Below are 11,015 nucleotides of genomic sequence, written 5' to 3'. Positions count from 1 at the left end.
GCGGGCTTGAGTGCTGGCAACCCCAAATGACAGCCAGACTACGGTACATTTTCTTGATAGCAAGTTACTTAATGGAAAGCAACTTCCACTCTTTTTTAAAATAATATTGTTTATAAAATATTCAGGCTCAGAATTAACAAATTTTTAAAAATTTTATAAAAACATTGAACAGCCTTCTCTGGCATATTTGTGTCTTCTTTCGGTAGTTGCCTATTTTGTGATGGTCAATGAATCTCAGAGCTGACATTTCTCCTTTTTCAAAATACGTTTAAAAGGAGGCGGCAATGTTTCTCTAAAACCATATCAGATTTGAAAAAAAAGAATACTTTTTTTATTCAGGCTCAAAACGAAAATTTCTGAAGAATATCGAACCTGGAAAAAATTATAATCGTCATTAAAAAAGGCAATGTAATAGACAGCCCCCGCCCCAGTGCAATTTCTAATTCAACTCACCCCGAGAAGACCTGTGGAGAGTCTCTTTGATCCAAAAATGAGCCATGTTTGTTTGTTTCTCAGAATTAGCCTAATGAGAGATAATTCAGTTCAGAATTATTCAACATTGCAAGCTTACAAAAAAATGCAGCCATTTCCAATTGGCATTGCAAAACGTTTAAAGCAAAAATACATTTAACGTTCAAGGTAGTTTGCTTGCTGTTTTCAACGAATAAATATGTATCTAGGAACTACTTTGTTCAAATAGGAATTACTGTTTGGGGCCATCAGGATATAAACTTCTTTACTTTCTAGTTATTTCATAGTTGACGGTTGAGCTTTTCGAAATTGTTCAATCTAAAGCATTTTCAAAACAACTTTAATCTTGTGATTTGTAGCTTATGGCTATGCATTGAATCTATAAGTTCATTCTGAAACTAACCTGTACTTTAAACTAGCTATTTGTGACTTCAAGGCTGCGCCGAAAGAGCACCGGTGACCATCTGCTTTGCCAGAATACTGGAGTTGGCTTTCTTGAGAAATGAAATTACGAAGGGAAGGAAGGAAAAAATAGAAAATTAATGACTGTGAAAGATTGGCGATTTTAATAAGGCTGGCAAGGTTCTCAACTAACGTGCAATGACAGACCAGAAATAACTTATCTTTTTTAAATAACGTGTTATTTAAGAAAGAGGTCGCTATTGAGTACTCCAACCTCTTAAATATAACAAAGATAGGAGAAGAGACTTTTGAAGATGCTGTCAAAGAATTCTGAGACTCCGGTAGACTTTTATTTCTGTTTGGGTCAACAATCCAATATTATTTTCAAAGGTCCAGAATTTTAAACTCTAAATTCAATCCTTACATAATATATTTGCTTAAATTTTTCTCTTAATATTTTCAATAATGTTTCTATTTGAGTAATTCTGTATGATTTAATAGCAAATTTTATCATAAAAATGAGTGTACCTTTTAAAGAGGGCTGTTTTGGAGCCTAATTTTCGGTCTTGAAATTTCCATTATCATCTACCAGAAAAATTATCCCCATTTACCCCATGGGGTAAGAAGTCTTGTCATTCCACTTTCTTATACAATAAATCTACGAATTAGCCCCTCGGGGGCTTGCTAAGTTAGAGAGCTAATCGATGAGGGAGGGGGCTTATGAAAATCATCTCGAAAGATTCAACTGGCTCGTTTTGTAACTTTTTCAAAATTTATATGTTGGAATTGGGGCTTATTCAAGGCTGGGGGCATATTAACAATTTATACTTTCAGGGTGAGCGCTTACTCGAGGATTTGGGTTATTACTTTTATCTTGACGGCTCGCCTTTTTGAATGTGATTTTGCCATACACAGGAGCGCCGACAGGTATCGGAGGCCCATGGGCAAAAGCAAAATACGAGGACCCTACCCTTGGTACCAGACTCACTATATACATATAAAATCTGGTACCCAGGGTAACGAGGATCCATGCGAGCGGAGTAAAACATTTTTGCGACCATGTCCTTTAGTTTGGCTTAATATGCATTTCAAAACATTTTGGGCATACTTTTGCTACCTTAAAATGGAATTCATTACTTAATGAGACCCCTAGGCCTCAAGGGCCTGGGGAAATTTGTCCCCTTCCCCCTCTTGGCAGCCCTGCCCATACAAACACCACAGTAATTGGAAGGTAGAATGAAGTTTGCATAAAGGGCCGAGTTTTCATTTACATTTTATAATGAAAATATGTGCTTTTAGGTCGTGTTTGGTCTGAACTGAGAGTTGAAAGAAACAAGGAGCTGTAAGGCTGCATAGAAAATGAAGTAAGTATTCAGACATAACATCCCGTCTGCCAGCTTGTAGGCTGAAAGGTAGAATTATTTAGCTCATATCAACATATTTTTTAAAAAGTTACGAAACTTAAAAGCCACATTGTGAAAAACACGTGGGTAAATGATCAAGTAAATGTGTACAATTTTCATCAAAACGGGAAAATCACAACAGGCAATTTCCACCAAAAGTGAGCCGACTTTTTCCGAAAATTGTTGAAGCCTGAAGATTTTATCAATTGTCAGGAAGAATGGTTAGGACCTACGCAGATTCAGTTATCATAATTTTACCTTAACACCAAAGGCAGCGGAACATATCAACTGTCTGAAAGTTTTCAATGCTGAGATCTATGGGCATAAAAATTCTTATAGGCCTTTTACAATATTGGAATTTTTTCAGAGTTTAAGTAAACCTAGGCCACAAAACCCCTCGCTTCGGCAGCAGATGCACACAGACATCATGTCAGACCTTTTCTAATTATAGCAAGATTTTGGTATAGATTTGAATGTGCCTGGTTACATGAAAGCGCACAAAAGTTTTACTTTTTGCAAACAAAAAACGTTTCTCCTTGTCACAAAAACGAACCTGGTTATAACTTCAGACTAAAAAATCAGACCTTGAGTACTTTTGTAAAGCAAGCAGATATGCAAAACACGTGTGTCTAGAAATAGCCATATTTTTTAGAATTGCGTAGATTTAAAATATCTATCTGGACAGCCTAGGACAAATGATACCCTGAGAAATGACGCGATAATGTTTCTCATACTGTAAGGAAGACCGATTCTGATGAGAGAAAAACCTTCAGTTAATTTCGTACCATTATCGAGACGATTTACAAAACAATTCAAAAGCTCTATATTCTAAATAGACTATTAGTGCGACTGCTATAAAACTAACAACAACAACAACAGTGGCAACATCGACAACAACATCTTCAACGACAGCAACAACAACGGTTGGAACAACAGCAACAAAAACAAGGTAAGAACCACTGATCTAAAAAAAACTGGATCGAGCTTCTCCAGCCCAGCGTTGATTCCACATTGCAGCGTCCACGTTTGGACCTTGCCGTGTTGCTTGGGACTAGAGAGAATTCATGTTCGTTTTAGTTCAGCTTGCTTTTTCATTGCAAAATTCAAAATAACCATTGAAACAAGAAATTACGGCATTCGTAAGTGACTTTAAAAATGCTTGACGTGGTAATTAGTTTATGTGAGAGAGAATCCACTGTTCACTAATTCTCCTAGGCCTGTTGCTACTTAGATTATTTAAGAACTCGATAGTTCATGAAGAATTAAAAGCACAGCACTGTGTGTGTACCGTTCTAACCCGTAGCAGCCCTAAGCTTTAGGCGCGAGATGCCCCAATATAGAGAGACTCGATCTTTTCCTCGCGCACTGATGTACTAGAACAATAAGGTGTTCGATCCAGTCTTTTTTTAGATCAGTGATCAGAAAATCCACAATAACAACACGAAGACATAAAACAAAAATGATAAATAGAGCGCCCAGAAGAACAAAAACATGCAAAACAACGATCAAAAATAGAATACAAAGATCAATTTTAACATTAACAAACCTTCAATTAAGAAACTATGGAGTTAAAAGGCATCGTGCTGATGACGCTTCCGAGGGAATATTAACATTACCGAGGAATAATGGAGCGAAAAGCACAACGGCAACTAAAAACAAAAAATTGCTGTGATGGCAAGCCGACCCAAGCACCACAATTACTATAAAAGTTGGTTGGCAACTATAACAGCATCTTAATTAATTCTAAGTTTCTACTACAAATTCATGAATATAAACGTGTTCGATTAATATCTAGTTCCTCTTAACGAGTAAATAGACCAAAACTGGCAATTATCATGCATTACGCTTCTGATATGACGCAAGATTCAACACAGACCCAGTGTGCTAGAGACTCATCCTCAAACTTTTTGTTAACAATACAAAATACTCACTCTACTCTCTGTGAAAACTCATCGACATTGACTTTAAAATAAGATTTGAAATTTGTCGAAAGTTTACCTATACAAAGTTTTAATGATATGTGGAGGTACTGGAGGGGCGATAAGAGGGGTGAACGGGGTTACAAATCAGGATATAACTTCAGCCCCAGCAACTCACACTAACTGAACATAATTAGCAGGGTATAGACCCTCTTTTCCGTTAAAACGACCCCTGCACCACCCTTGAGCGTCCTCTTCACTGAGTTTGGTAAACACATCCCCTGCCTTGAAAGACAATTCATCATCTTCAACTGCATTGTACACGTATAATGCGCGGACTGGAACGCCTATAATATCTTCAGATGGTGGGGGATCATCCCATTCGTCGTCGGATCTAGAAAAGAATTCAAATCAATCAATTCAATTCATTGAATCATCCAGTGGAATCAAATCAAATTCAGTTTAGTACCCAAAAACGTAACACCCATCATAACAACAATAGAAAGTTAGGTAGGCTGAAAAATGGTCCGTTTTTTAGTGCAGTTAAGACGGATTTCGCAACGAAAGTTGTACCGATTTGAAGATTGGTGTAAGAAAGAAATTTCAATTTTTAGGTAACTTCAGATAATGTTCTTTATTTTTAAGTTTTCTTTTGCTCATTCACTTTCCTTAGTAATCGCTCAAAACCTGTGAAATTCTTCTTTTGAAACTCACTTTTTCTATGTTTCTTTGGCCAGGCTGCAGAACTGAAAGCTTTAAACTTTTCTAGAATTAAAGGGTTGATATCTCTCTGTTGGCTTTCCATTTAAGGGTTGATCTTTGCTTATAGAAGAATTGTTGATAGAAAACAAGTAAAACTTGTACAAACTATTCGTTATATTTTGTTTGGTTTGCTTTCTAATGAGCGCCGCTTTTCAAGATTCGGCATTCAAAACAGTGTGCGCTTAATCAGAGGACTGCGTTAATTACAAATGGCTGGAAGTGCGGCGCGTACAGCCGTCCCATACTTTTAGCCAATGGAGGCCTTATTGACAAGGTTTCGCCCTTGCCCTTTTCCAATGAAAGCGTTTTTGCAATCAAGCCATTTTCCTGCGCTCCTGGCGATTATAATAGGAAATTGCATTGTAGGTTAGGAAACAAATGCGTTCATACAAGCTCAAATGTGGTTGAAACTGTAGAAAAGCAATATAAACGGAAATAGGTCACAGGTAATTCCAAATACTATTAGCTGCGAAAAATCTCTCAAGTGGAAGTCTAGTCTAGCAGAGCGGAAATACATAAGATATAACTTTGCTATATCCAACCACTGCCTACCAGGAAGGCTTTGATATAAAGTAGGGCTTGGTTCTGATTTAAAATAAGAAGTGGCTTCTATTGTTCAAACAGCATTTGACCGAAACTCCAGTTTTTCATGTAATTACAGTTCTTCATAAATTATATTCAGCACATAATAAATGCCCTTTGAAACTAGGTCTGCGCACCGCTTTGAAATTTATACTGAAGCAACATCTGCGCGCTATTTGCGGCTCTTAGAAGCTTATCACCATAAATGTTCTAATGAGCACCGGTAGTACTTATTGAATCTTGTATGCCTAAAAATCCTTTGCTTTCGAGGAAAATCACCTCTATACGAACGCTTTGGTCTCGTACGTGTCCTGGATAGTGTGGTATCCCAATGGAAATTTCAAATTATTAAGGGGTCCTTATTAAAATAGGACACTGACTTGAAGTTGATTATTGTTTAATTGCTTGTCCAATTTGCATTTAAAGAAGTTGAAGATCGTTTCAATCTAAGCTTTCCTAAAAAACAAAGAGCACTTTGGAAAAAGCGAGCAGAACTACGTCGCGAGCCCATACACGCCATTGGTTCAACCAAGTGAATAGGAATTTTTCCCTGGGGATGACTTCAACAAAACTAGCGACATTCAAAAATTTATTTTCGAAGTTGGCTGACTTCTATAATAAGTTCAATGAGGCTTATACCCATTATTGAAGACCATTTATTGTCTATTTAAAAAATGCTAGATTATCAAAAAAACACTGCAAAAACAAAGGACACACTTTTTCATGGTGTATAATAAGCTACTATTTGGCGAACACCGTGCAGGATGGAATAGAGGACAGTCACTGTCCTTGCAAAAATATAACGAGAAAAGAACGTCAAAGTGGACTTGGATACAAAGTCAATGTGGAACCCTTAAACTAAATGCAATTATAAAGGGTTTTCAGCAAATTTGCAAACAGCCAACAGACATATGCGTCCTGGTCAACCGGCAAAACACAATTGTTTTAATCATGAAATTTTTTCAGTTACTCTTGGCATTTTTTTTTAAATAAAATAGACAGCATTTTTTTACGTTCAAAGATTAGGTAAGTATTTTCGGCAAATCTTTGCTGTTTTTAAAACTGAAGAAACCAACTAGCACACCATTAGTAAAATGATACATCGAAAAAAATATTTTTCGAAAACGGTGCTGCTAGCAAAGGTTGACGTTGCTGCTAGCAAAGAGTGACGTCATGAAGCTGGCACCCTAATGTTGAATAGTAAGTAGTATGATAGCATTACAAGCAGCAAGAACTGTTGTTTGACCGTGAAAAGCAAAAAGCTTAAAGTGTAAAGATTAAAGATAACATACTCCTTAAGATGTGTTGGGCAAGATCAGTTTATAAATTTAAGATGCTTAATTGAAGGTTTTAAAGAAAAGATAAGGAAATAGTTCAAAGTCAGTGACAGAGTTTGGAAAAATAAACCTACACATTCAAATCTCTTAAATGACAAGAGTAGGCAATTATGTTAGCAAAAGAGTGTAGTTTCTGGTTTCTGTTAAAATGAGACTTTGGTGAATTATTACAGCTACGTTCTCCATTATCAAAGTCAAACACAGAAAATTGCTTGAAGTTGGTGAAGGGGGTGGGATGAATAATTTTTTGGAAAGCGAATTAAACCTTCTAATACGGAAAAGAAAGGTAAGATTCTGATGAAAAAATACAGTTTTGCTCAGCGTTTATAGTGTCAATAGAAAGAAATGATTGAAAGTTGGTGAAATGTATGGGATCAATAGTCCCTGAGAATGCCCATTGAATCTCTAACTATAAAAAACGTAAGTTATTACAACGATTAATGGTGTCGCGTCAGAATATTAAGTTAGAATTAGTTTGCTTAGTAGTACTAAGCTTAACACATTTGATCTGCACCTCGATTAATATAAAAACGTAAGAAATAACACATACCTATTACCACCTGGATCTGTCACAAATGGGTTGTCGACACCGTTGGTTGGCGATGAAGTGACGGGGGAAACTGAGCTACGTTTCGGAGGCACTTGATAAGTGTTATATGGGTCACTTTCATTCACATCGATGTCATTATACCCTGATGTAGATGATTCACCTGGTTCCTGCAAAGAATATAGATATCAAAATATATGCAAAAATGTAACAACGAAGTATATTAAAGATGATATTTAAAAACAACTAAACTCACACAAAAATTATTGCGGCAAGTGTATCGGATTTACAAGAACCATATAGAACAAATGGCTAAGATAGAGAATTTGGAGCAATTTAAAAATTCAGTTTTAAAAAAGATGGGTTAATTGTTGACTTCCGGAATGGTAAGCGCAACAATATTCCCAAGTATTTATAAAATACGGTAACGAAGCAACCACGCAGCATTCTACGATTATCGCTAATTTCAAGAAGATCAACGGACTAGGTGTTCGATAGTAGTGAAACTCCATTTTGTTACTTGACATACCAAACAATTATGTCTTCGGAAACAACTGAATTCCTGTAATTTTATTCTCTTTACAGACAAAAATAAACAGGTTTTTCTGAACTAGCAGACGGCGTTTTTTGACCACTAAAATTCCGGTTTGGCGTAAATTTCCCTAGGTTCGCACATGAAGACCCTTTTCTGCCAAAATTTTTGAAACAACAAGTATTTGACAAATGGCTTTAAAAAAACAGACATTTTACAACATGGCTTACGTTTTTCGTCTCATACGCTTCAGAGAATAAGACGTCAAAATGAGGGCAGAAAGATCAAGAAAGAAAATATATACCCAGCTGTAAATCGAAATACGCCAATAAGCACATGACCGGTATAGTTGCCCAATCAGTACCGCGTGCCTATTGAATATTATCACTTTATAGTTTGTATGTCGATCGATTCGAAATCTGCTAGATAAAAAGACGACGGGGATCTGCCAACTGGATTGCCTAATCTGGATTAAAGCTTTTGGCACAATCTGGATTGCCTAAAAAATTTTTCCCGGTGGTAGAATCATTTGTTTTAAGGGCGTTATTTACCTATAACCTCGAGGAGGCTGTTCTCTAAAAGGGGCTCACTGTTAAATCCTTGATCTTCTTTGACCAAGTAGTCATGACATATAGAATCTTGCATGACCTCTGTCCAGAAAATCTTCGCCAAAAATTCACTGAAAGATCCACGATTTCAGAGTATAGAACCAGAAACCGTGGAGACCTGCAAATCCCCAAAGTTAGGTTGAAGTATGCAAAGCAAGGTTTCTACTTCTCTGGTGTCAAAAACTGGAATGATATCCCTAACAACATTCGAGACAAAGAATCCATCACTCGTTTTAAACAGGTTTTAGAAAGTGTCTTTCGAACCTTCTACAGGACCCAAACACGACCCCTTGGTAGAGCAGCAATATGCAAATAGTTCTTTTTTCAATAGTTCCTTTATTGTAAATAGTTCTTTTTTGCTGAAAGGTATCTCGTGTAAATAAAATAATATTGAAAAATATTGAATATTGGCAATTTGTTCCTTATGTTGGAAGGAACATGTTGTTTTATCCTATCACCCAATCTTTGGGTTATGCGTCCTACGTAGCCAGAACGACAATGGCAAAAGATCGTACCACCCAAAAACTGATGTTCACATATAACAAGAATTTTCTATCATAACAACTTTTTAACAATGTAAATGGATTATCCATATGTCACAAAGAATGCTTCCGAGTCAAAATCTCAGTGAATAATTGAGTGTTAGCCCTGAAAATCGTGCTTCTTAAAAATATTTTTAAAATCTATAGGTTTTTGTAGATTGAAACACGAGGTTTCGAATCACTATGAATTATTGAGAGAGGATGAACGGAAACAGCGTTTGAAAATAAAAGCTCTCAAGTGAAATTTGCGAACTTTTCTATTAAAGACAAAAAAGCGATTATTCTTCGATGGAAAACACGAGTGATTTTCTCGTTCATCCGCTGGGGGTAATGTGTAGCAACTGTACGGCTTAAAAAAGGCTTCACTGTTTTTCTTACATCAACTACGTTGGATATTTCGACATTCGACAGGATTCTCGTAAAAATTGCTCCAAAAGCGGCAATGTCAATAATTAAAAAAGATCGACACAACACTCATGACGGTGTAGATTCAAAAAAACTGAAAACGATTAACAAATTCCAACTGCGTACTAACATTGGTTTTCGTTTCCCTTCGGATTCGTTGTCACAAAGTTGAAATGGATCAAGAACCGGTGCATGTTCTAAATTCCCAAATATTTCAAAATGGTAGAATTTTTCATAATGGGGGGTAGAAAACATTTTCGGCAATAGGCTAAAGAAAAACAACTCTATATTATAGTGTCTTGTATGTTTACAGTAAAATATTTTTACTGAGCTTAACAGATAAACAGAAGAAAATAAGCTTCCTGTCAATGTACACACCCAGTATTTACAGCTCCATAACGTTATTTATGCTTTGCAGATCCAAAAGGCGTTAAATTTGAGAATTGAAATCTTTACTGACAAGAAATTTTAAGAGCGTACCAGGTAGTAAAACTGGCCTCTTTTCAGAGTTCTTCAATGCTCTTAGACTAAAAGGATTCTCACGAGAGAACCTGGTACAACCTTTGTCAAATACAAATTTCTTCCTCAAATTGAAATTTCCTGCTTTTTGTCTTTATACAATATTGAGTACATAGAGAAGTGCTTTTGATCGTATTTGGCCTATTTCGATCCACAACTGGGTATATATATCTTCTATCATAGAAGTTTCGATCTATGTTCTGATGTTTTATACTCTGAAGAGTTTCAGACGAAAACCTTTAGTATGACTTTTTCAAAGCCATTTTTACGATTGCTTTCTACGCAGTTGACTGGAAACTGCACAACTCTTCTAGTGACGAATTATTTTGCTTAATGCTATTGTATCTGATGTCTGATGCTAAGAGGTTTGATTTCTATTATCCTGGGTGAGTGAATCTGGTTGCTGAAAGTTGACTTGAAATTGCACAACATTCATAAAGATGGATTATTTTGCTTAATACTGCTACAGTAGAATCCCGTTATAACGTCCTCGGTTATTACGTACTTTCGGACATAACATACTGGTGTTCCTGGTCCCGGCAAAAGGTGTGCTTGGTTTTAGTCAATTTTTACTTACCCTCATTACAACGTACTTTGCTTATAACGTACTTAATACACTGGTCCCTTAAAGTACGTTATAACCGGATTATACTGTACGTTTAATGTCTAATGCCAAGAGTTGTGACTTCAATAGAGATGACTGGAAATTGCACAACTTGGCTGGAAAGAGATTGTCTTGTCTAATACTCCTGAGAAAGTGGTGGTTGGCTTTCTTAATATGTATTTTCAAAATACGAAATCAGAGTCATAACCTAGGCAGACATAAGCTAATGGCGAAACAAGCTGTCGTGGATGCCACGAGACTTTTCAGAAAGTATCTAAAATTATCTAAAACTGCGGAATGTCAAAGAGCGCGGGGAGATATCGTCTAAGCCGACATACGTCAGAAGAGTCCTGGTTCCCAAGAGGGACACAGATTTTAGAGA

The 11,015-nt window shown here is 36.5% G+C and overlaps 1 protein-coding gene across 1 annotated transcript in view; it reads right to left on the bottom strand.

Moving 5' to 3' along the window:
• Positions 1-3,049: 3,049 nt before the first annotated feature.
• The window catches only part of LOC135695716 (protein kinase C and casein kinase substrate in neurons protein 2), a 31,321-nt gene continuing 23,355 nt past the window's right edge, over positions 3,050-11,015 (bottom strand). The window contains exons 5-6 of the mRNA XM_089108909.1: positions 7,427-7,593; positions 3,050-4,589 (exon numbers count right to left, since the gene is read on the bottom strand). Coding sequence (XP_088965035.1) covers positions 4,370-4,589; positions 7,427-7,593 — 387 coding nt within the window. The 3' untranslated portion in view covers positions 3,050-4,369. The remainder of the gene's footprint in view (positions 4,590-7,426; positions 7,594-11,015) is intronic.

Source organism: Rhopilema esculentum, chromosome 2 (genome assembly GCF_057945365.1).
Source record: "Rhopilema esculentum isolate cy_ngs chromosome 2, ASM5794536v1, whole genome shotgun sequence".
Taxonomy (NCBI): Eukaryota; Metazoa; Cnidaria; class Scyphozoa; order Rhizostomeae; family Rhizostomatidae; genus Rhopilema; species Rhopilema esculentum.
This window is presented reverse-complemented; position numbering and strand designations above follow the sequence as displayed.